This window comes from Mytilus trossulus, unplaced genomic scaffold (genome assembly GCF_036588685.1).
Source record: "Mytilus trossulus isolate FHL-02 unplaced genomic scaffold, PNRI_Mtr1.1.1.hap1 h1tg000070l__unscaffolded, whole genome shotgun sequence".
NCBI lineage: Eukaryota > Metazoa > Mollusca > Bivalvia > Mytilida > Mytilidae > Mytilus > Mytilus trossulus.
In genome coordinates, this window is record NW_026963294.1 from 469,216 (window position 1) to 497,166 (window position 27,951).

At 32.4% G+C, this 27,951-nt stretch overlaps 2 protein-coding genes across 2 annotated transcripts in view; both read right to left on the reverse strand.

Annotated features, from left to right (window-relative positions):
- Positions 1-742: 742 nt before the first annotated feature.
- Positions 743-4,416, reverse strand: LOC134699510 (uncharacterized). The gene is made up of 3 exons (XM_063561109.1): positions 4,302-4,416; positions 1,983-2,183; positions 743-973 (listed from the first exon to the last, which is right to left on the reverse strand). Exons 1-3 carry the CDS (start codon positions 4,414-4,416, stop codon positions 807-809), a joined length of 483 nt encoding a protein of 160 aa, XP_063417179.1. The 3' UTR covers positions 743-806.
- An 8,579-nt stretch (positions 4,417-12,995) lies between these two features.
- LOC134699497 (uncharacterized) overlaps positions 12,996-27,951 on the reverse strand; it is a 47,069-nt gene continuing 32,113 nt past the window's right edge. Inside the window, exons 6-11 of the mRNA XM_063561101.1 lie at positions 27,474-27,927; positions 24,758-25,530; positions 24,022-24,052; positions 19,027-19,298; positions 16,634-16,661; positions 12,996-15,009 (exon numbers count right to left, since the gene is read on the reverse strand). Of these exons, the coding sequence (XP_063417171.1) occupies positions 14,624-15,009; positions 16,634-16,661; positions 19,027-19,298; positions 24,022-24,052; positions 24,758-25,530; positions 27,474-27,927 (1,944 nt within the window). The 3' untranslated portion in view covers positions 12,996-14,623. The remainder of the gene's footprint in view (positions 15,010-16,633; positions 16,662-19,026; positions 19,299-24,021; positions 24,053-24,757; positions 25,531-27,473; positions 27,928-27,951) is intronic.

Here is a 27,951-nt window from a genome sequence, read left to right on the forward strand (position 1 = left end):
GAGCGTTACCAGTCAATTTTAAGTAATTATGATCTCAGACATGTTGACTTATAATGTATTCCTCATTATATAAGTTTTCAATCATATACAAAGAATACGTTCTTACCCACTTGACGTATCAAAATATATTTGTATCTTTGATATCGTTAAAAAGAAATGACAAAACAGATTTAAACCTTAAAACAGTTGGAACAATTTTACATTAGAAACGTCTTCGAGTGTAACAAAGCTTTGGAACTTGTAAGCGCTTAACACTGGAAAGATTTTAACAAATTATGTTATTTACTGTTCTTAAATTGATAACCAATGTATCAATGGTTCGAAAGTTATTATGTTTCATTGTTAGTGATACATGTTTGTTAATAAACAGCAAGATCAAATAAGATTTCTGATCTAGATGTCGTAAATAGGTTATTAATGTGAGAACATATTTACGAACAATATAATTTTTATACACATGCAGTCCATGCAGTCATATTTGATATTCTATTGTTTCATAATATATCAAGCAAAAAAGATATAAACATACGTTCGAGAAACTGTTGCATAACTACAGCACATCAATCAAATGCACTCTGTGTTGAAAGTCAAAAGAACATGCAGAAGTACCACAGTATCATAATTTCAGTAAAAACTTTCTCGACTTGTGTTTTAATAAATAATGTAGCCATACCTTCATTTGAAGTAGATACTACTGTTGTACTTGAACTAGTTTCCTGTGAATGATATATCAAATCATTAGCGATATCTTCGTATCCATAATTACGTAATCCATCAACAAACACACTGTAAGAAGGTTCTCTCCTTTAAATCACAATATCCAGCAATGCTTTGTTCTGATCATTTTGTCGAGGATAATGTTCAATATCACGTCTGTCGTTTGCAGATATCACCAGATGTGTCATCATATGGTATAAAATCTGGCTGATTTGTATGTCCTGTATGATTTTGTCTGCATTATCTCTGATTCTATCTGTAATTATACAGATTCAATTTTCACTAGAACTTAAGCGTATGACTGTTTCACATATGTTACACTTGTCAGAGTAAAGGAGGATATATATTCCGTTAAAACTGTCTTTTTATATTGAAGTTATTGTTACCAAAAGTTTTCTTTATATATTATGAAACCGAATTATAATTAACAAAAAACAGATTTAAAATTTGAAATATAAATGCATCTGCATGTAAAGGATGACATATCTAGGTCTTCTAGCTTTTGAAATATACAGCTCTTTACAAATAGTTTACTCTGCCACCCCTTCACAATAATCCCTTTATATTTTATTATGCACATGTAAACTAGGCGACGAATTGTAAAAAAATTATAAACCAAATGAAGACAGAACAAACATATGGACAAGGTTCTACCTTTCTGTACTTGTGTTGTCTGTTTTTATAAAAAAAAAAAACTTATGATTTTTTATTACATTTCTGTATTTTTTCTTTTTTTTTTTATTGAAGAATCTAATCATATTGGACAAACAGTACTAGGTAAGTGTTAATGGCTGTCTGTGTATGCTTTTCAGGAGTTTGTATAAATCATCGAACAAGTGAACATAAGAATATAGTGCATGTCTGGCGATCTACAGTTACGACTATATTTGGATTTTTTTATCTAAATATTTCCAATTTTAGCCCTTGGTACCTATATATAATTGATGAATAGATCCCATACGGTTCTTATAGCTGAAACGGGTTATAAGATACATTAAGCTTTCACAGGCTGAAAAACCTCAAAATATTGAAAGGAGCTTGAAGATTTTCGATTGATTATTTTGAGTTTTAATGTTTTGATTTTGTTGTAAGTTTGATACAAAAATGGCACATCTTCTGTTATTGTCTTCCTAGTTTAAAATACATGTAACATAAACATTTTATTCAAAAGTAGTAACAAAAATACTTTTTATTTGAAATAAGCCTATATTTTATCCCTTTCAAATGACTAAAAAACATATTCAATGCAGAATATTTAGAGTTACCTGTAATGGTTTCTACAGCTCTTAGTGTTTTCGGATCAACATTCCTTACAACTTCATCTAAACACCGTGCACCTTTTCTACTATTTACCAAAGCTTGTTCAAGGACACGTATTGTAGGTCTTACTAATCTGTCTCTCCTCCACCTACATAAAACTTCTTTACTCTGGGCGGTCAAGTCACAATTACATTTGTCTATGTTCTCTTAGTCTGTTATGGAAAATCCAAATTCTGTTCCTAATTGAAAGACCATTTTACCGATTTGAGGTGATATGTTATCTAGTATTTCATCAGTAGGAATCAAATCTCAGATATCATCTGGAATACCTTAAAGAGAAACACATGAATTATGCTTTTAAAAATAGAAATTAGGTCAACATTTGGTTAAATATTTCTAAACAATATTTATGAACGCTGGTACTACTGATCACTGCTCACTGCTTTTTATTTATTTTTTTGGAGTTGTAATGTTTGTATGATGATGATCTAAAACATGAAGGGATGAAGATTTATACAGCATATGACCTTCGGTTTAAATAAACCTCGCTTTAAACTGTTGTTGGTATCATGTTCGCCGGAGGAAGAGTTATCAAATATTGCTCATAATACTCATGCAAAGTATGTCGGTAAGTTATATGAAGGAATGAAGGTTTATACATCCTATGACCTTCGGTTTAAGGGAACCTCCTTTTAAACTGTTGGTATCATGTTCGCCGGAGGAAGAGTTATCAAATAATGCTCGTGGTACTCGTGTACAGTATGTCGATAAGTTTTATGAAGGGATGAAGATTTATACAGCATATGACCTTCGGTTTAAGGGCATCGGGCTTAAAACTATGGTTGGTATCATGTTTGCCGGAGGAAGAGTTATCAAATATTGCTCGTGGTACTCGTGTACAGAATGTCGATAAGTTTTATGAAGGGATGAAGATTTATACAGCATATGACCTTCGGTTTAAATGAACCGAGCTTTAAACTGTAGTTGGTATCATGTTTTCGCCGGAGGAAGAGTTATAAAATAATGCTCATGATACTCATGCACAGTATGTCGGTAAGTTATATGAAGGGATGAAGATTTATACAGCATATGACCTTCGGTTTAAGGGAACCTCGTTTTAAACTGTTGGTATCATGTTCGCCGAAGGAAGAGTTATCAAATAATGATCATGCAGAGTATGTCGGTAAGTTATATGAATGGATGAAGATGTATACATCAAATGACCTCCGGTTAAAATATTTGTTATTTTTTCATTATTTCTTATTGACATTCAAGTCCATACATACAGCTACATATAATTGCTTACATCAACTGTATTTTAAATTTGGTGGATAGTTGTATCAATTACACATTTCCTTATGTGTATACCGAGGCATAACAGAAAAAGGAAGTGTTAACTGACTATTCTCTAATCACATTTATGCACTATTTTTCATATTAATTTTCTAATTCCAAAACCTGACAGAAAATCTTTTTTTAAAAAGTGAACAATTAAAGACTTGAAACTTACTGTCTAAGATTAACCATTGAAGGGGTATAACTTAGATCAAAACTATTTTATTTAAAAAAATACACCCAATCTGAAATCAGTGACAAATTCAAAAACATTTGTTTTGAATTGTAATTTAAACAAATCTCTTTTTCTTCAGGACATAACGAGTGACATGAAACCATTTATACAAAATCTCAAACCTCAAATAACAAGAACAATGGCAAATAAACTGACTTGGACTGTACTTGAATGAACACACACTTATTGTCTTCCATGACAACATCTGTACATTTCTAAAATCTAGTTTAGTGACAGATTGTTTTCATTCCTATTTACATTTACTGTATCCCTCGAGTTGCAAAAAATGTCCTGTTTTATTATGAACGACAGTGTATGGATAAACTCAGTAAAGATTTCTGAATTTCATTTATTCATTTGTTTTCAAATTACATATACCTTAGTGACATTGTTTCACAATTCATCAAATGTCTAATATTACTACGAATATTTACCTGAGGAATCCGTGCTTCAAGGTAGAATTAAAAATATATTTACATTCAAAATGTAACTTTGTAACTTTGTACCTAATATTTATTTTAAGTCATAAGTCACAAGTTATTCAAGTGAAAGTGTGAGCTACTGCTCACTGATGATATTCCCGCCTAAATATTTCGGTAAACAGGAAATTGTTGAGTAATGAATCTTTATGATGAATATTTTGAATGTGTGAATGAATGTGATGAATATTTTCAACTCCACTCCTCGACGTAGACGTAGTCATGGCCATCGTCATTATACATCACCCTCTCTGCATGATGTCTCTATTAATGACTTGCTGCCATGCGTATTTCATTGTTCTCTCTCAAATCTATTAGTGTTAAAAACTTGACCATTTGTGTATTTTTGGGGTAATTCTCTACCATATCACTCCATCCTGTTTCTTCCATATCAAAGATGAATAGCTAAATCATGCGTGTCTCACAATTAACAGACAAACGAAGCAACTCTGTGTTACTAGGGATCTGAGATAATGCATTTTCGCCAAAACGTTAAATTAATATATAACAAATATAAATTTTTTTATACATACTCTACTTAAACATACAGCTTTATCAACACATGAAATAATTATACAATGATAATTATCATGTTTCTTTGAGAATCGTTAAACCTATTTTGATAGCAAGATAAACCTCCCATTTAATTGACAGTTGTTAACAGCCGCATTATATGGATATAATTTGATGAGAAACCCAAATATAGACAATTTGTAAATTTGACAAAGATTTGTATCCAACAGTCAAATAATCGTCTCAGTATACCACTAATTTACTATTATTATTCATAAAACCATAGTTTTGATATCAAAATTAAAGTAGATGAAAATATTATACAATATACTGAATAATGCAACTTTTTCCAAAACGGTGTATACATAGGCCGCTCAACATGATATTCAATGAAACATCTCTCTGACATTCCAGGTACTATTCTTCCTCAACTAGTACAATAAAGTTAACATATGACAAGTTTAAGTCACCAACACATTATAATAAAACGCTGTATACATAGCCCGTTCCCCATGATTTCCAATAAAACATCTCTCTGATATTCATGGTACTATTCTTTCTTAACTAGTACAATAATGTTAACATATTACAAGTTTAAGTCACCAACACAAATTGCAATAAACGCTGTATATATAGCACGCTCCCCATGATATGCAACGACCGACAACCGAAAAAACGCTAACCGGTTAACCGGCCTTTTTTGCCAATTTTGATAGATTTGATATAAATTTGTATTGAAATCATTAAATAGTTTTGGTTTATTTAAAAATTGTCGTCGTGGTAATTAATTTGACAGATCAATTGTCCAGTCTATTGATTGCTTTTGTTAATCCAAAAATCATTAATTAGAACTTGTCTCTCAGCTCGGGGCAAGATCTTAAGGAAACATAATTAGTATAAATGTTTTTTAACAGTAATACGATACGATTTTCTACATTATTTCTTTTAAATCTAATATTGTGTAGACCTACATCTACACTGTCGTGCAGGGCTCAGTCATACTTTAAAAATTGTGAAATGCAAACCAATGTGAATGTACTGAATGTATACGTGATAGTACGTGTAACATGCTTAATCATTTCAAATTGAAACACTCCACATTATTTTCGGAGACAACAAGAGAAAAGAAAAGAATAATCGGTTTCAGACATGTTTAATTATTCGAGATCAAGAAGTGTTTTTTTATTTTTCAATCTGAAGTTGGTACAAATGTCATAGTTTATACGGTGTATTTGATTATTTAAAGTCAAACGTCGCAAAGAATCCTCACAGACAAGCCGTATAATACCAAAGGACAATTAAAAAAACGTAAATTTATTACTTTGATGGAAGTTGTCACATTTACACTCATACCTCATCTTATATCTATATGTAGGGTACTATAGATAAGACTTGAAAAAAAACCACGATTATCCGAGTAACGGGTTAGGCAAAAGTGTACGATTTGACAACACTACTTTTTACACTAGTCAGTTTTGAGACACTTTGTAGCTTTCTGTTCGGTGTGCGCCAAAGGTCAATTTTGAAGAGCGTACTTTGACCTTTACATTTCCATTGAAAAATTGTGAATTTGATGGAGAATTTTCCTTTTGACACTCATACCACATCTTCTTATATCTATAAACAGTAAAATAATATTCATGAAGACAAATGAAAGAATACTTTCTTTAGATGTTAAACAACGTCGGTACCCATAATCTATATTTTAAGACCATCATGTATTATTTGTGAAGTTGATACAGAATACTAATCAACAAGGTCTTGGTTTACCTCTTTACCATATTATATAGCTGTCTTTTTATAATAATAAAGATAATAACACAATGCTGACTGCTGTACCCTTTTTTTTGTTTACATTTTTACCTATAATGTGTGGGTTTTTTTCACACTTCGTTGTCAATATCATGGAGTTTTATACGACTTTCATACAAGTGTGATGCTTATCTAGCTATAAAACCAGGTTTAATCCACGATTTTCTACATTATAAAATGCCGGTACCATGTCAGGAATATTGCAGTTGTTATCAATTCGGTTGATGTGTTTCAGCTGTTGTTTTTTTTAAATTTTCATCAACCTTCTACTCAGACAGACATTTCTACTAAGGTGTGTGTGTGGGGGGGGGGGGGGGGGGGGATTTTGGCAATTTCAAAATTAAAACCGTCTCATTTGTCATTGATTCTGGTTATGAGATAGCAGAAGAAGCCGTTTCTGTTGTTTCTTTAAATTCTAGTTCTGCAGGATATATTAATGGAACATAATTAAAAAAAGTTTGGAGTGTTGTCAAAAAGGAACATATCAATATATCTGAATGTGAAATTAAATGACCTGGCTTCTTTTATCTTCTTGTTAATACAAGTGTCTAAAGGAACTCCAACTCATATGAAAGCAGGAAAGGTCGACAAGGAGAGGCACACAGTCCGTTCCTATAGGAATGCCGACAATTTGTTGAAAAAGTCTACCTCCAAATTCAACAAATATGTTGACAAATAAAGAAACTTGATCATACCGATTACTTGTTCCTCTTTGTACCATGGTGTTCCATGTTTTATCTGTTTGTTCGCTATTAACCAAATATGCCGTATGGTATCCCAATGTTATGAATTTATAATGTATGCTACAATTTTTATGTTGAACAGATTAATGTATTATTTCTTTAAGACACTTGACATTTATTTCACAGAGGGAATTGTGGTATATGCTATTTATTTTGCCATTTGATTTAGGACTTTCCTTTTAAATTATCCTGTGAGTTTAGTATTTTTGTTATTTTCACTTTTTAGAAAGGGTTGGCAAAATCAAAAATTTGATAGAACAAATTTCAGAAAAAGGATTGAGATTTAAAACTATACAGAAGTTCTTTAGATTTTTTTAGAATCCACATATGGTTAATGTCACTTCGAGAAGAAACAGTTTCTTATGGACAGACGTGCTTTTCGTTTACAATAGACCCATTAGTGACAATCGAATTCAATAAGTTTTCAAAGGCAAAATAAAGTACGAAGCTGAAGAGCATTATAGATCGAAAATTTCGAAAAGTTTTCAATTCCTGACTTGAAGTTCTCAAACAGTTACTATAACAAGCATTCTGTGAGAATAGCATGGCAATACATAGTCCCCTTATGGTAAAAAATCATTGTAATGGAACAAAATTTTAACTTGATCAACTGGTCATGGTGTACACTATAACACATATCAAGCATTCCAAACCACAATATATAAGTCAATTTTGTAAGTCCATGGACCATAACTCTGCAAACAAGAGTGCACCCGCTGCAATGTCTCGCCTTTTTTACTAATCATTGATATTATGTTGATAGTCCTAAATATAAAGCTCTATTACAACTGTCAGATAAACTTAACATTAACCAAGATAACTAAAAAAAGACTAATGAACCATGACAAAAAGGTCAAGGTCAGATAAACCATGCCAGGCAGACATGTACAGCTAACTAAGCTTCCATAAAACAAATATAGTTGACCTATTACTCATAGTTTAAGAAAAATAGACCAAAACACAAATACTAAACACTGAGTATTGACCGTGAAAATGATGTCAAGGTCAAATAAAACCTGTGCAACTGACATATAGACCATAAAATATTTCCATACACCAAATATAGTTGACCTTTGGCATAAAGTATTAGATAAAATGACCAAAAACTCAAAAACTTAACTTTGACCAATGGACCATTAAAATGAGGTCAAGGTCAAATGACATCAGCACCCAAGACTTGAACACCTTACAATCATTCCATACAACAAATATAGTAGACCTCTTGCATAAAGTATAAGAAAAACAGACCGAAAATCAAAAACTGAACTATAACCACTGAACCAAGAATATGAGGTCAAGATCAGATGAAACCTGCCAGTTGGACATGTTCACCTTACAGTCCTTTCATACACCGAATATACTAGCCCTATTGCCTTTAGTATCTGAGATATGGACTTGACCACCAAAACTTAACCTTGTTCACTGATCCATGAAATGAGGTGGAAGTCAAGCAAAAACTGTCTGACAGGCATGAGGACCTTGCAATGTACGCACATACCAAATATAGTTATCCTATTACTTATAATAAGAGTGAATTCAACATTACAAAAAAATTGAACTTTTTTTTCAAGTGGTCACTGAACCATGAACATGAGGTCAAGGACATTGGACATGTGACCGACGGAAACTTCTTAACATGAGGCATCTATATACAACGTATGAAGCATCCAGGTCTTTCACCTTCTAAAATATAAAGTTTTTAAGAAGTTAGCTAACGCCGCCGCCGCCGGATCACTATCCCTATGTCGAGCTTTCTGCAACAAATGTTGCAGGTTCGACAAAATTTTTTTTATTTTTTCATACAAAATTTACTTCTGGATACTATCCTATGATCATAAACAAACTTCTGTCCAAGTTTAGTAGAAATCCATTAAAGTTAAGAAAGTTATTCAAATTTCAAAAACTTTAATCACAGAGTGAACATTTGGGGCAGCGGCCACTGAAAGCTCGACAAAAATGGGGGTGAATGGGTTTCTCGTAAAATTAGCTTTATCCTACCACAAAATAATGTGACTGATCCAAGTCAGACCTTATAAGTATTTTTAGCAGTCTGTTAATAAATTGTCTAGATTGGAAATGACTTAGACCTTGATAGATGGTATAAATACTTGTTGTTTGTTGATGACTATATGTTTTCAGGTTTTATTGTTTAAGAGTTGTTGTTGTATTCCAAACTCTTTTTTTGTTTGTTCACACTTATTTAAGGTCAACACACACATATATAAATATTATTGTTGTTGTTTTGTACACTTTAAAGGCGTTTATTTTTTATAATCGTGCATGCAAAACAAATTTCTTGGTAGAGAATATATATATATATATATGTATATATAAATAGCTGATGATTTCAACTTGGATCTATGTTTAAGGATTGAAATTAAAATTTCAAAAAAATTATTCCAGTTTTTGGTATCATAGCATATATTTTTCCAATTTCATTTATACTATTAATAAAATGCACTGGCAAAATAGCATTCTGTAAAATAGTGAACTGCTTATCATGAAACTAAGGATCTTAAAATTTCTTTTACTTAATCCCAAAAAGTGGTACAGTTCAAATCCGATCAGTCACAGTCACACTGAGTGCATTGGTAGTGAGCAAAAATAAAATAAACAATGTATTTGGTTAGATATTAATTTTTGCCAAATTTAAATGTTTCGGGACCTAAAAAACAATATATCAATAAAAATCAATCTATCTAAGTATAATCTAACATTCAGTTTAAACTTTCTTTCTATGGTTGTATTGACTTTATCAGAGAAAGCAAACATTGGTTGAGATTTGTTTAAATTTACACTGAAAATTTTGACGGTATAGAAGTATAAGGTAAGCTTCCACAAATATAACAAGATTATAGCAAATTCAAGTGACAAATAAATATCCTGTAGTGTACATTATATATTTAAAACCAACTTGATATTGATTCCTAATGACAAAAAGTTTTCATTCTTTGTAATCTAGCTACTACATTTTTATATATTTGAGATGAGGAATTTTTCCTGTACTTTTATTTGGATTTTGAAGGAGCGCAAAATAACTAATTGCATTTGAATTTTCTTGTCTGTTATAGATTCAAACAATCGTAAATAAAAAAAATTGCTATTGTTCACTTTGGGTTTAAAAAATAAAGAGATCTGAGTCCTGTAATTTTTTTTTTAAATAAAAACAAATTATAAAAACCCAAACAATGTTGTGACATTTGATTTTTAAATGATCAATTTGACAGAATTGATATTTTAAACTTTTTTTATATTATTGCGAACCCTATTGAGCCTTTCCATAGATTCACCTGCAAGTTACCTGTCCATTTAAACTTTTGGCAGTTCTACTGTCCCATCTAACAAATACAACAGGTTTTGTTCTCTTTGTAGTTTATTCACCAGGACCTTTAAATTTCTTCCAAGGGAAATCTATCACTCATTGATTAATTTACCTGAGCAAAAAAAGTATCTGCTTAACTGATGGAAATAACATGTTTTCTATTTTTTTTAAATCTGTATATGAGTTTGAATGTATTATATTTTCAATCTGTTGAATGAAAACACTGATTCAAACATTAATAAAAGTTGATTTCTGAAAAAAAACAACCTTATTCCTATTTCCAAAAATTTGTTTTTATAAAAAAAAACTTATAATGGTGATTTTTATATATTTAGGCCTTCTTAAAAGTATTCTATAACTAAACAAAAACTAAAAGATGCAAACTTTCATACGAACAAAACTTTTTTTTATATTAAAACAAACTTTTTATGATTAAATTATTATCTATTTTGAACAGATTGAAAAAAATATAAATGTTTGATAAACAACACAAGAGTGCACACACTAAAATGTCTCGCCTTCTTTAATAATCCTTGATACTATCTTGATAGACCTTAATATAAAGCTTTATTACAACTGTCACATAAACTCAACATTAACCAAGAAAAGGAAACATTGATCAATCAACCATGAAAATGAGGTCAAGGTCAGATGAATCATGCCAGGCAGACATGAACAGCTAACAATTATTCAATGCAACAAATATAGTTGACTTATTGCTTATACTAGTAAATAAAGAAAATCAGACCAAAACACACAAACACTTAAAACTTAGCAATGGACCGTGAAAATGAGGCCAAAGTCAAATAAACCCAGCATAACCGACATAAAGATCATAAAATATGTCCATACACAAAATATAGTTGACCTAATGCATAAAGTATTAGAAAAATAGACCAAAACTAAAAAACTTAACTTTGACCACTGAACGATAAAAATGAGGTCAAGGTCGAATGACACCTGTCAGCTAAACATGTACACCTTACAATCATTCCATACACCAATTATAGTAGACCTATTGCATATAGTATAAGAAAAACAGACCAAAACACAAAAACTTAACTATAACCACTGAACCATGAAAATGAGGTCAAAGGTCAGATGACACCTACCAGTTGGACATGTACACCTTACAGTCCTTCCATACACCGAATATACTAGACCTATTGCTTATAGTATCTGAGATATGGAATTGACCACGAAAATTTAACCTTGTTCACTGATCCATGAAATGAGGTTGAGGTCAAGTGAAAACTGTCTGACAGACATGAGGACCTTGCAAGGTAAGCACATACCAAATATAGTTATCCAATTACTTATAATGAGAGAGAATTTAACATTACAAAAAATCTTAACTTTTTTTTCAAGTAGTCACTGAACCATGAAAATGAGGTCAAGGACATTGGACATGTGACTGACAGAAAGTTCGTAACATGAGGCATCTATATACAAAGTATGAAGCATCCAGGTCTTCTACCTTCTAAAATATAAAGCTTTTAAGAAGTGAGCTAACACCGCCGCCGCCGTAGCCGCCGCCGGATCACTATCCCTATGTCGAGCTTTCTGCAACAAAAGTTGCAGGCTCGACAAAAATCATCAGACCAGAACAAATTTCCAACTTAAACGGTAGTTTTTCATGATGAAACAATACACCAAATATCAAATCAATATCTCCAAGCATGAAGAAAACATGTGGAGTACGGACTGGCTGGACTAACGGATGGACAGACAAACAGACAGATGGATAGAGTGCAAACCTGATGTCCCCTTAAAATTATTCGGTAGGTGACTATATAAATGACAAAATGATAACATAAGAACCATGTTTGATTCCGTTCGACTTTGTGTATTTAGAGAAGAAAGTTCATGCTGCGCAATCTTTATTTTGTTTTGTAATTTGTAGATTGTTTTCTATTGTTTATTTTTGCCATGACGTTGCCATTTTGTATTTGAATTATAAGTTCTACTCTTTTTTCTATATTAGAAAAATAAATTCAATTGGTCATTATCAAACTATTGTTATTTTTTTTTATGTTTATCTTAATTCAAAAGTTTACCAATCATTTTCGAAAATGTGATAATTTGTTTTTAATTCTCGTTATCAATAAGTGTCTTATACTCATTGGCACATATACGTTTTTATAATGATTAAGATTATAACCCAATGTTGACTGCTGTACCCATATCTTTGACATTTCTACCCATTATGTCTGGGTTTTTTCACACATCGTTTTCAGTATAATGAAATTTTAACGACTGTCATACAAGTGAGAGGTTTAGCTAGCTATTTAACCTCCATTTCCTACATAAAAAAGCCCGTACCAAGTCAGGAATATGGCATTTGTTGTCAATTCGTTTTATATGTCTGTGCTTTTGATTTTGCCATTTGATTAGGGACTTTCTGTGTTGAAATTTCAACGGAGTTCTTTTTTTTCATTTTAAGCCATGGCGTTGTCGGTTTATTTTCGATATATGAGTTTGACTGTCCCTGTGGTGTCTTTTCTTCAAGTTATATAATTTGATTGCAACAGAGTATCGTTTTACTAAAACTTTAGATGTAAAATCAAACACCAGTCATGTTTAGTGTAACGAAAAGCTTTTATTTACAAGAAACAATTTGTCAAAAATATGGATCAATTGTGCACGCGGTTTGTACAATCAAAATAGAAACAATTCAGCAAGCTTTTATTTACATGGTAAAACTTGTCAATTGCTTGCAATATTAACACGATCTACAACAATAGGGCAAACTAATCAGGTACAGTGGAACACAATGATATCATCTTTATGGTACAATTTGACGGATATATTTAATTATACAATCTACAACATTACTACGATATACATGATCGTTTATCAAAATTACAATCCGATAAACTTCAACAAGTTCTCGAAAGTTAATGAGCTTGCTATAAAAATACAGAATGAAATTGTGCATTAGGACTTTGTCTTTTTCACAAAGTCACTATGATTGGATCATCATCTAGTCTAAGTGTTATACGGTTCAGTTACTGTATGAAGGGATAAGAACAACAGTTAATTAACCATTTGCTATGAGTGTTGTGTTGTTCTTAATATAATTGACAAGGTCATTTTTCATGTTTTTACTTTTGTCAATACATGGCTGGTTATTTTTGAAAAAAAAACCCACCAAGCCGGTTAGATTTTTTAAATAGTATTATTTGTACGTAAAATTCCACGAAAACCTGAAAAATTAATTCCACATTTCTGTACATTTCCTACAATTGCAATAATAAATTTAAACCCGTAGTAATACTGTAATGGCTAGATTTGGACAAAAAATTAGAATACATCTTCAGTCGCTTCAATTATAGTATGTAAACGATTCGAACTACACTCGTCATTAAGGATGTACTTAGGTGAGGGTAGGTGAAAATTTAAAACAATCAAGAATTTAAAATTGATACTATAAGTCGGTAGAGCATTCGTTAAGGATAAAAATAAGCTAAAAATATTGATAGGTCGATCATGGTCCTCCTTTTTGAGATATTTGAGATTTAAAATTTTGTGAGAAAAGGCTCACTCGGACTTTTACTTTATATTTGCAATAGTATTATTTGGGTCTCAAAACAAAACAAAGAAAATCAAGAATCTTCTAAAATTTTAAAAACCTTTCATGAGCTATTAGGTTTTAAATGAAAAAAGAAATGGGTGTTACGGGGCAAACTATTTTACCTGTTATTATATGTAAAACACCAAGGAGTCCGAACATTTGACACGAATTCCAAAATCTCACTTATGAACGTCCTTAAAGACGCTCAAGTTCAAGCTTTTAAATATGAAAATCTTTCAAATATGCCATGACACGTCATTTACAGATAAAAAAAAAATCTAAGATGTAGGTGGCTGCATTCGTGTGCAGTCTCAAACTTTATATCTGTTATGCTTTATCATTAAATACACCATATATTTATAAATTATGACTGAACACAAGTACAAACACTTCCAACAATTTTTAAGGGTCTTACTTTGCCTACTCCGAATCCATTCTGATTTGTCAGTATACAACTCCATTTTATAGTCTTATCATCTTGGTTTAATCCTCATAATTTATATTCATATGAATATTACCAGCCAGAAGACAATAACAGGGGTGATTTCATTTGTTCCCTCAAATGTATACACAGCCAAGCGAAGTGAATGATGTAAGGTTCTTTTATATAAAATAAACTTAAAGGTTTTGTAACTAATTTTTCTTCTGAAAAAGTTTTTTAAAGAGTGTTGTAACTTTTCCTTTTTTCTGCTCTTCAACTTCATCCTGTTTGATGTATTTCTTCACTCCAACCGTTTTAATGATTTCCTCCAAACATCTAGCGCCTCTTCCGACATTTACGAGAGCTTGGACCAATACACGTATGGTTGGCCTCACTTTCTCATCTATTCTCCACTGGAATAATATTTCTTTACATTGAGCAACTAAATTCCTCCCATTGTTGTACTGAATGGCGTCTAATGCTGTAATAGGTAATCCTAATTCTATACCCAGTTGGAAGGATAAAACACCAAGTACTTGTGCTAGTTCATCAAGTATTTCATCTGTCGGAATTAAATCCATGTTTTCGTCACTTATATCTGTAAACATCACAACCAGTAGACACATACACCTTAATGCTTAATGCTTAACACACAGATAGTTTACTGTTTGTTACTAAAGTATGGTCAATATTTTAATCACAGGTTTTTGGAAATACGTATAAAAATGTATGTGTAAATAAACCGTACCTTGACCTATGTTGGTTTACATTTATGAATTGTGACTTGGATGGAGAGTTGTCTCATTGCCACTCATACCACATCTTCCTATGTCTATCATCTTTGATACAAATAATGACAATTGATTATGTGCCTGACGCGCGTTCCGTCTACAATGACTGATCAGTGACGCTCGAGTAAAAAAATGTTCAAAGGCTTAATGATACATGGGTGCAAGTCATTTTGGGCCATAGGCAAATTGGACCAACTACAATTTAAAGCAACGGTAGTATACCGCTGTTCAAAAGTCACACATCGAATGAGAAAAAACAAATTCGGGTTACAAACTTGAACAACCGATGAAATCATATCTACTATAAGATGATAACAATGGAACACCAGAAACACTGGAGTATAACAAAAACAAACGCCAATGCTACATACACAAAACGAACTATTTAATTATAATCGCCTTATTACTGACATGGTACATGACATTTTAAGAAAAAATGGAGGATTGAACTTGTTTAATGGCTAGCCATATCCCGCTTATTAAAGTAACTTGGTTACCCCATACTATTACGTGACAGGAATAAAGCACAAAAAACCCACAAGAAACTCCAGGATATAGAAACACATGACTAAACAATACAATAGTACATTTCTACAAATAGACCACAGAATAACAACACAGACGTAAATTAATTTACGACAGCACAAACAAACAGCAAAATAGAACTTATCAACATAAACGACTACATGAACCGTCTATATAAAAGACCACTCAAGTAAACAGGGACCGGATATAAAGACCACTCAAGTCAACTTGGACCGTATATAAAGACCACTCAAGTCAACTTGTACCGTATATAAAGAGCTCTCAAGTCAACATAGACCGCATATAAAGACCACTCAAGTCAACATAGACCGTATATAAAGACCAATCAAGTCAACTTGGACCGTATATAAAGACCACTCAAGTCAACATGGACTGTAAATAAAGACCACTCAGGTCAACATGGACCGTATATAAAGACCACTCAAGTCAACTTGGACCGTATATAAAGACCACTCAAGTCAATTTGGACCGTATATAAAGACCACTCAAGTCAACATGGACCGTATAATGTATGTGTGTTACATGATATAAGTTTGTGACATAATATAACATCTGTTTGTCACGTGATATAACATCTGTTTGGCACATGATATAAGGTATGTTTGTGCCTTGTATAAGTTTGTCAAATGATATAAGGTATGTGTGTCACATGATATAAGTTTGTCACATGATCTGAGGTCTTTTTTTTGACACATGATATAACATCTGTTTGTCACATTTTATAAGTCAAAACTTATATTTAACTGATAAGATTTCACACTTTTTATCATTAGTTTTAGTTTTGTAGTTGAGGAGGAAGACAGCTATTAGTTAATGCATAATTAATTAGGTAACACATATCTTGTATTGATAACAATTTTAAAAAGAAATCATTAGAATACATACCGCATTGAACTTTTCTGATTCGTTTGACCTACAAAATTAGATTAAAATCAAATAGATTAATTGAATATATTTGATCAGCAATTATTTTCGAATGTGTAAAAAAACCAACCACTCTTGATTCACTAAATGAGTTGTCTAGGATAGCTTATCTATTTTTGTATATCAAAAGGAATCTGATTCACGAAGATTAATAATACGCAAATCTTTTATCCTCTTGTCTGTCAAGTAAAGTTCAACTTTGTTTTTGTTTGGCTTTATAAATATTTTGATATTAGCGTCACTGATGAGAGTTATGTAGACGAAACGCGCGTCTGGCGTACTTAAAGAGGGACGAAAGATACCAAAGGGACAGTCAAACTCATACATCGAAAATAAACTGACAACGCCATGGCTAAAAATGAAAAAAAGACAAACAGACAAACAATTGTACAAATGACACAACATATAAAACTAAAGAATAAACAACACAAAAACCCACCAAAAACTAGGGGTGATCTCAGGTGCTCCGGTAGGGTAAGCAGATTCTGCTCCACATGTGGCACCCGTCGTGTTGCTTATGTGATAACACATCCGGTAAATAGTCTAATTCGGTAGGTCACATTCATTAAAGAAAAAGGGAATGAAGTTACGACGTGATGAACATATCCGATATCATTTGTGAAACGGTTATTCCATAACGGTCAACCAACTCGTGATGGCGTCCCTAAAATTTACGAAGGGATGATTTCAACTTCACCATTGGGAACTCTTGGTTTAATACTTCCTTGTGAGCAGCAACCCTCTATCAAGAAAATCATGATAGGAAATGCAAGCACGGGAATATCGTATTAATTGGGAGATATATACCCCGTCTTTTTTTTATGAGGCAAAGCAATATCAACTATTTCAATTTGTCTTTTAGTTTAGAATGTGGAATACTTGTGTAAAGCGTAGAAAAGTCAAATGTGTTTAAGTATCTACATCTGATTCACGCCACCTCTAGAATAGACAGTTTCACAATAACTTTGAAGCTCGTCTTTGATTGCTGATAAAATAGATGTTAATAATTTAGAAAAAGGTTTCGTGGAGTACTTGGAAGACTCAGCAATATACCGTTGTTTGTAAGGACACTTATGTAGTTTAGGTATCCAATACAGTGATGGAAGATCCAGCTCTTCATCTTGGCTTGAAATTCCAAAGGAACATAGAACATACCTATGATTATCCAGGATTTCCTCTTTGTTAAGTGTCGTGAGGGTTTATGTTGAGTTTGAAAGTGAATTGTCAATACCGAATTCGTTTATCAAGCAATTAATGTAATGAGTTTTACACACAAAAGCGATGTTATTTGGGCTTTAAATTATAATCCTGGTACCTTTGATAACTATCAACAGTTTTGGCTGCTAGATACAACTTATTATCACATTAACCTATTTTGTCTGTTTGGGTTGCTCACCCAATCTTTGTGAATAAAACAGAACGATGAACACGGATCACAAAAATTGGAGGTTTATCTAGCTGTAAAACATGTTTTTTCTATCATTTTCTGTAAATAATGACTGTGCCAAGTCAGAAATATTACAGTCGTTTTACTTTTTCTGACATAGCTTCTTTACCGGATATAACATATGTGTACATGTAGTTGGTTTCATCTCTGTTACTTTACCTGATACACCATATGTGTTGTTAGTTTCATCTCGGTTACTTTACCTGACACAACATATGTGTTGTTAGTTTAATCTCTGTTACTTTACATGACACTACATATGTGTTGTTAGTTGTATCTCTGTTAGTTTACCTGACACAACATATGCGTTGTTAGTTTCATCTTTGTTACTTTACATGGCACAACATATTTATAGTTAGTTTTATCTCTGTTACTTTACCTAACACAGCATATGTGTTGTTTGTTTCATCTCTGTTACTTTACCTAACACAATATATGTGTAGTTAGTTTCATCTCTGTAACTTTACTTGACATACCATATGTATTGTTAGTTTTATCACTGTTACTTTACCCGAAACAGCTTATGTGTTGTTAGTTTCATCTCTGTTATTTTACCTGACACAACATATGCGTAGTAAGTTTCAACTTTGTTACTTTACCTGACACAACATATGTGTTGTTAGTTTCATCTCTGTTTCTTTACATGACACAACATATGTGTTGTTAGTTTCATCTCTGTTACTTTACCTGACACAACATATGTGTTGTTAATTTTATCTCTGTTACTTTACCTGACACAACATATGTGTAGTTAGTTTCATCTTTGTTACTTTACATGACACAACATATGTGTTGTTAGTTTCACCTCTGTTACTTTACCTGACAATACATATGTGTAGATAGTTTTATCTCTGCTTCTTTACCTGACACAACATATGCGTACCTATTTTTATCTCTGTTACTTTACCTGACACAACTTATGTGTAGTTAGTTTCATATCTGTTAAAGCTTTTGCTATGTTGCTGAATTTTCCTGAACATTGTTCTCTCCAGTTTACCAGTATCCTATACTTGACAATCTGAATATAATCAGGATTATTCCTTTCAAGTTCATCCCATTCTTGGAAACTCATACCAAGACGTATGGCTAACTCTTTTATGGTGACATCATCACATCGTGATGCAAATCTTTGAAGTTCAACGTCACTTGGTATCTGATTTAAGGCACCTTCTTGTAAACCTATATATGTAAAAATGAATGTTTATACAGTGAATCAAACATCTTAAGGATGGTTGATTATTGTTAAACAAACACGAGTTTGCTTACTCAATTCAGTTAAACATGTAATATTACTTGTATTTTCTAAGAGAACAGTTCATTTTACATAAAATAAATAATAACAGACTATGTTTTGTACTGCCATTTACAAAAGAAGTTAATGTTCAGCATTTATAAAGTACACAATTCTCTTAGTATTCACTATATTCAGTATTCACTAGTGACATGCGCTAAGACGTATTTGAACTATTGGAATACTCTCAAATTCTAATAAATGATCTAAAATTCCGTCATGCAGCTGTTAGTTTGTATTGGTTTAAATGAGGGTTTGTAGCGGTGGTTTCCAAACTTAAATTGAACAGAAAATGAGGTTTTGAAAGGGGTAATGTATCAAGTTTCGTGCGAATGTGATGAATACCTACCCGCTTTTGTATAAATGGCAGCAAGTCATTAATAGAGACATCATACAGAGTAGATTATGTATAATGATGATGACCATGACTGCGTCTACGTCGAGGAGTACAGTTGAAAATATTCATGACTTTCACCGAGCTACACGAAGGAATATATATAATACCTATACCATCAATTTTGTCATTGCAACCATATGTGTTGCAGTTCCCAACTGTCTAATCCAGTAGTCCTCTTTTGGTCTACGGAGAGACGTTGCAAGATGAGGATTGTTAGAATTGTGGTATATTATTTTCGATAATGTGAACTGTTATAGAAACGATGGAATGCTCAGACTGATTAAAATGCTGATAAAAAATGTTGTTTGCATTGAGGTTAATTTCTGATCTATGACCGCACATACGTTTGTTTAACCTTCATTCCGTTTCACCGAAGTATTCCAATCCGCAAAAGTTACACTTTTATCCGGACCTTTACTGGACGACGTCCGTACATGTATCCTGTTTGATCTTCGTAAATTCATGCAATTTTGTTACTGGGTGGATGATGTCTTCGGAAACAAAATGTCCACCAGCAGAGACACCGACCCAGTGGTTATAAAAGAGGGACGAAAGATACCAGAAGGACAGTCAAACTCATAAATCGAAAATAAGCTGACAACGCCATGTCTTAAAATGAAAAACAGACAAACAATTGTACACACGACACAACATAGAAAACTAAAGAATAAGCAACACGAACCCCACCAAAAACTCTGGATGATCTCAGGTGCTTAGCGTGTTGACGCACTGGGTCTCGTTTCTGAGTTAATTGCATTCTCTCAGTTTTTGTTGATCTTGGTCTTGGTTGATTTCCAAAAAATTTCACACTACTGACATTTTTTTTCGTTCGATTAAAAAAAAAAAATCCTTTCAGGAAGTGAAGATGAAGATACTCTTTATTATACATCACAACCAAGACATGGCCTCGTCTGATGAAACTCATGCTATACGGGGGGAAGGGTGGTCTGTTTGTCTGTGCAGGACAAATATATATATATATATATATTTATATTTTTCTGAAAAGAGACATTACTTATATTGCCTCATCTTATGAGAGTGCTACATGCTTTGATCGTTTCTATGGTTGCCTATTGCAAGGCAACACCTCTGTTTTTATCAAACAAACCACAGTCAAAATCCATGTCCTTTATCTGGGTCAATCAATTGCAGACTCACCTATTTGATATATAATCAATATGTTCTTGTCCTAAATACGCATGAAACATTTGCTACCAAACGCAAACAAACAACAATCAGTAAATCAAACCTATCCTTTTTCTCTGTTCCATACATCTTCGCTAGCCAGGGGGTAATGATCCACTTCCATCCTCTCCACCCTTGGCGGACTGAGATAGAATTTCAAAGACACAGGGTTACTATTTTCATTGGTTGCCTTCGAAATTCGCTGCATGCAACAAAAAACGCCTATAGCATGATCACGTGTAAATGTAGAAAGTGTATGTAAACAATTGCCACGTGCTTATTTTGCAACAAGTCTTTACATCCCTAAACATACAATTATATCTAGTGACAATTTGAATGTTTTAATCAACTTATAGAAGTTACTGTGTATGTTTCTTGCACACATACATTAATGTCAACGGATTTTTTCGTTTTCTGCTTTACCAAGTGTGTAGTCTCTAGAAGCTACAGTGTTTTTACCTCCAAATTGAAGAGTTCAAGTGCAACCATTGGTCAAGAATAATGTATTCGGAATGGGTGTGACTTTAATCTACCGATTAATGGGGACCATTGTTATCACAAATGTTGTCTTAATCTTCCCAGGGTGGATAGGAGGGAAGTGGATCGTAACCCTTGGCTAGCGAAGATGTGTTCCATATTACAAACTTCTGTTTTGAATCTAAATTTTCTAAAAATCATTTTGTAAATTTTGTTCTTTTGTCAGAATAACTTGACAATTTGCCATCATGACAACATGGACAAGAAAATAAAAAAATAACAATCTGAAATACAGAGTGATACATATTTAGCATACTTTCAACACAAAAAAGCAACATATTATAGACATACACTTTCAAACCTAATTTTGGAAGCATACTATTAATTTTGCTAAACCTTTTCGGAGGGCAAGATATATTCGTTTTTAATTATGCGTATCTTTCATCAATTTACACCAGAAAAATAACCGGCATTTTTTTTCATTTGAAATTTTCAGTGATTTGAAAAAATAACAATAAAAATGAGAATGGAAAGTTTGAATGGGTCAAAGAGACAACAACCCGACAACAGCAGAAGGTCGCCAATAGGTCTTCAATGCAGCGAGAAATTTCCGCACCCGGAGGCGTCCTTCAGCTGGCCCCTAAACAAATATATATACTAGTTCAGTGATAATGAACGTCATACTAAACTCCAAATTTTACACAAGAAACTAAAATTCAAAATTAAACAAGACGTACAAAGACCAGAGGGACAATCGCAAAAATGTAGCGGGGTTAAACATGCTAAGGAGATCTCATACCTCTAGCCAGTGTAGGAAAGTAAACGCATATCAATACACACATTAAAAACCAGTTCAAGAGAAGTCCGAGTCTGATGTCAAAAAATGTAACAAAAGAAATAAACAAAATGACAATAATACATAAATAACAACAGACTACTATCAGTTTACTGACATGCCAGCTCCAGACTTCAATTAAGCTGATTGAAAGAATATTTCTTCATCATATGAATGTCAGACATAATCCCTCCCGTTAGGGTTTAGTATCATCCCATCCTAACATATATGAGAAGAACACAACCCATGTCATGTCAACAACTGGTTTTTGAATAAAGGTGCTTAGTTCCGATGCAAAGACCCTATAAGTGAATCAATATTAAGCCAAAATATGCAATCTTTCATGACCTGACAACAGTATCGTAGCTATATCCATTCTTAATAAGTCTATTTAAAAGTTTTGTTAGCTTCTGAGGTGAATACTGACATTTTTGTACACAGAAAATTACCATAAAAGATTGGATGTAAAATACCTGAACGTATAAGAAGTCTGCATGTTGAGTTATATTTACGAATGATGTCGTTGTACCTTTTAGTAAATTATCTCTTATATCATACATTTTAGTAATAAGCTTTCCGTTAATGATATAGATATCAAGATCGAGGAAAGGGAAATAGTCATTGTTAGTATTAGCTTTATTAAAAGTAAGTTCAAGAGGATACATGTCTTTAGTATGTATACTGAAGTCGTGATTTTTGAGAGCCAATATATCATTAAAATATCTAAAAGTATTATTAATTTTTGTATCAGATAATGTTTCGATTGGTCTTTGCTGAATTTTGTCATAAATTTTAACTCAAAGCAATACAAAAACAGGTCCGTAATAAGTGGTGCACAGTAAGTCCCCATTGGAATTCCGATAACCTGACGATATACAAAATCTCCAAAGCGAACCAAAATGTTATGAAGTAAAAATTCAAGGGCATAATATATAGTATCAAAGCATTTCTAATTGACATAATTCTTTTGTTTTTGCTACTAACAAATGACCTAACAGAGTTTGAACATATATATTCACATTCTGACTTTTTAATAGCCCATTTAATTAGATGTGTGATTTTTTCTTAATGAGAATGTGAGGCAATGTGGTAAATAGGGTAGCAAAATCAAAACTTTCAACAGATTCAAAGTCACCAATATCAGCATGTAATTTATCAAGTACTTCCAACGAGTTTTTGACACTCCAAAAGTAATTCCTAATAATTATATAAAATCCCTTGCAACATGTGCAAGGTTCGGAATTGATAAATTGCTTTAAAAATTAGTCATTTTAAAAAATGCTTAATTTTAAAATTTGATGAGAGATTAAAATTCAAATAGACAGGGTTGCAAAAAAAGAGTTTGTGATGGTAATAGTTCAGAATAAAATTGAGAATGGAAATGGGGAATGTTTCAAAGAGACATTCAAAGAATACTACATAAATTTTATAGATATTTGCATGTGCTAAATGTTGTCCTGATCTAATCATAAACTTAGCCTCATGTTGTCTCATTGACACTTATATCACATCTCCCTATATCTATATAGCTTATATATGTTTTACATTATTGTTTCTTATCTTGAAGTATTTATCTTATAATATTTCTGACCCACTAGAAAACCTTACCTTTTAGATATTTGAATTATAGAATATGATAGAATATCTATATTTCAAAAATGATTTGAATTGAATAACTATAATGCTCAGTTTGGTAATAATCACTAAATGTTTTTACCTTGACAGTCCATTTCACATTGTTCTTTTGCCTGAAATAAAATCGTGGTGGTAATAAATTAATCAATACAAATCATGGGTTGTATTTTTAAGCATGGGGAACTCAGCGGTGAAACCCTTAATGTTTAATGTATTTACAAAATTTCATACAATATTTTAGCCCCATCAACACTTTTGCATATAATTAACGACAAGTCTTCAAAGGATGTAATTTGTAAAGTATTTATAAACATATTGAGCCATATGGTTGATAATGTCAAAATAGAGTATTTACCCTGCAATGTTAGGTATTCTGGTGTGGCTGCTTTGAAGAAAAAGTACAACATACTAAGATTTAAAGATTGCAGACCAATCTAATATACAAGAAAGAGATGAAAAAAAAAAATTCAGAGAAGAAATCCCTGTTTCATTTAGTTTACATACTGTACATACCTGATCTTACATTATATAAGTTAAATAGGAAATTGATCTTTTGAGTTTGTTTGATTCAACCTGTTATTTTCTTTGTTATTGAGATTACATAAGCAGACCACAAGTCAACTCTGTGTGAATTGATTAGAGATTTTATTATATACTATCAACTTAATTTACCTGGTCTTGATTCCAAATATTCCACTTGTCGTTAGTATGTACAATCTTATGTTCCTCACAGATCTATATTTACCTGATCTTGATTCCAAATATTCCACTTGTCTTTAGTATGTACAATCTTATGTTCCTCGCAGATCTATATTTACCTGATCTTGATTCCAAATATTCCACATGTCTTTAGTATGTACAATCTTATGTTCCTCACAGATCCATTCATCAGTTGTCAATGCTGTCTCTTCATTGACATGGCATTCTAACCTGGAGCATGCATATTCTATGTGGAAGGGTAGTTTTTGCCTGCTAGAGGAGACTGTGGACTTATAAAAATCTGAGATTCTCTCTAATGTTGTGAACATGCATTCCTTGATACCAGTGGCAATATCTGGTACTATCAGTCCATTGGAGGTTTCATGGAGTATGTAGAGCAATATCTTGTTACCTTCAACACACACTACAATATCATGTGCTTTATCGAATGATAAACCAACGAATCCTGAAAACAGGAGTTGTTTTTCTTCAAATGTCTTCACAGCCCACATGCTGAGACATGCGCTAATGAGACGATTTGGTAAGGCTGGTGGTATTATTGTCCCTTTGAATACAAATGCTAGACTAATGGCTTTCTCTGGTGTGCATTCATGGGTCATGAATCTTGTGTCATTTCTTTGAGTGAGCATACAGGGAACAAAGAAGTTTTCCACTGGTAACCGACTTCCCGTATACGTATCATATCTACGTTGCTCTGATAGAATATCAAGGTGGATGAGCATATCAAATATGAACTCTTTGTAGGGTGATAGTTTCTTGAAGTGCTTTTGTTCCCAAATAAGATAAAGCTCTTTTCTTTGTACTATTCCACTTTCTGACATCCTTTCAAAAGTATTTCGTATCAGACCTTTCTTCGGCCAAAAAGCAATATCTGTTAAGTGAAAAATATAGATTGATAATTGAAAATAGTATTAAAAGTATCTTACAATAACGAAACTAGCCTATAACACAAAACGGTAAAATAAATCGTTTCAGGTCACTATAATTCCTTGTCTTGCTGATCATGTCAGGTTTTTACATTTCTATCTTTTTTTAACGTTTTTAACTGAATAGGAAAAAAATATTAAACAAAAGACTAGTATCATTCATAATTAAAGGTCAATAACTTCTATCAGAATTTGCCTGACAGTGTTGCTGCTAACAGACAGCTTATTAATAGATCTCATCCTTTTGATATTTCATGGCCCTGTCAGATTTTCTGTATTTTATTATATTCATGACAATAAACAAAACATTTGCATTTCAACCCTATGTTCTATCTTCCATATTGAATGATTGACAAGGTCATTATACTTGTTTTAAACTAGATACGTACCCTTATGATGACTATGAAGTTTGGTTAAGCTTTGCTAAGAAGTTTCATAGTCGGAAATGTTTTGTAAAAGTTAAATGATGACGATTGAATATGAAGACAACAAACAATAGAACAGTGTGAAAACGGGAGACAAAAATCTACTAAACAGATCTTCGAATTAGTAAACATAACAGATTACAATAAGGGTGAAAATGAATATCAAACAATTCGTTATCAAGAAATATAAAACGCAAAGTCAGATATTATATAATTTATAATATAATGAAATTGTATGCGACTGTCAAGCAAATGAGACGTTTATATAGGTTTAAGCAGGTTTAATCAACCATTTCACAATTAAAAAATGCCTGTCCCTAGTCATGAATATTACAGTCGTTTTATATTCGTTTAATGTGTATAAGATTTTTATTTCGCCATTTAATAAAAGATTTCTAATTTGAATTTCGTTGATGCTCAGTAATTATGTTATTTAACATTTTAGTTTATAAAAGTAATTTATCAATGATATTTTATTTGCGTGTTCTGTTTTAATTTACAAATTGTGTGGTTCATTTTATAAGAGAAATTATACTTTTAAAAAGACATTGATTTAAAAGTTAAGAGTCAACTTAGCCGGATATTTATTCTAAATGGGAGCCGACTAGTCATAGATCATACCCTAAAATGTTGCGTACTTAGCAGAGACATAGCAAATATATCGATGTTCATGATTTGGTTTGACTGAAGCGAGGGTAAGAATCTATGTTTGCGCCACATATTACAATAAGACAAACAATTGATTAAGGCGCTCCAATAGTGTGTAGATTTTTTTAAGTACCTATTATAATAAGTTTCCAAGATAACAGGACTGGCATAAAGTTATTGTTGGTCTTATATTGAAGATCTGTTATATTGCAATATGCAGTAAAAACATACTTTTACTAAAAACTTTTTTTTTCATAGAAAAAAAGCACAACAAATTGTTCTATGAGAGTCCTGATCTTAACGTTCTGATAATGTTAGATCTTCTTATATTTTCCCTATCTACAGTACAATACTTCAAGATATTGAGGCCATTTACACATTTATTACTTATGATAAATTCTTAGACATGGCAGCTTCTGTACATTGATTTACTGACAGGAATTAAAAAAAGCCCACCCACACACAATTAAGAAGAGATTTCAAATTTGGTTGCAACTGTTTGTGTAGTTTCATAGAAGAACAAGTTTGACATCAAGTAATGGCAATTGCCACCAGATGAACGTGTCTTAGTTCTATTTCTTTTCTTTGATTGTGGGAAAAAGTGTTGATTTTAGTAATTTTAGTCATAAAAAACTTTCCTTGATTCGATGATTTCTGAGTTAAGTACGATAATTGTTTTAAAAAGTTGTTTGACTGTAAGTATTTATTTTCTATAGCTAATATGGAATTGTTTGGACATATATTTTGCGTCGGACGATATAAAGATTAAGAGATTATTGACATGTACTATGGGCATCTATTATATCATATAGTACCTGTAACAAATGATCTCATAACTTCGACAAGAAGAAGGGGACTTATGATCACATAACCTCTCAACTGTGGGGTATCGAAATAGATCATCTTCCCCAGTGAGTGCTGGAAGTGAAGGAAATCACTGAGCTCTTCATTAGACAAGACGGACACCTTGCTGATGGCATTTAATTCTTCAACTTCTCTCAATGACAATACTTGTTTCCCGTTTGCTACCAAGTTAGCAATCTCAAGTTCAAGGGGAACAGAGGCATTGGGCATTGCCTCTCCCCAACATGGATGTTGAAAGGTAAGTTCTGTGATTGCCTTCTTTAGTACATCGATCTCTGGATCTTTTTTGTCTCTTGCATTGACAAATATTTGGTTGTCGATGACCAGATGTTCTCGTCCTTCGTGGTCTTTAAATAACTCTTCTACTCCGCTATATAACTCTGTACGCCGTGTTTCAATATCCTCCTATAAGGAAATATAAAAGTACAC

Bases quoted from the DNA above. Each gene is read 5' to 3' on its own strand.
- LOC134699510 (XM_063561109.1), bottom strand. From the start codon at position 4,416: ATGGAAGAAACAGGATGGAGTGATATGGTAGAGAATTACCCCAAAAAT. The intron at 2,184-4,301 runs GTCATTAATAGA...TAACAGACTAAG, and splicing joins TGAAATACGCATGGCAGCAA to AGAACATAGACAAATGTAAT. The intron at 974-1,982 runs GTAACTCTAAAT...GTATAATTACAG, and splicing joins AGCTGTAGAAACCATTACAG to ATAGAATCAGAGATAATGCA.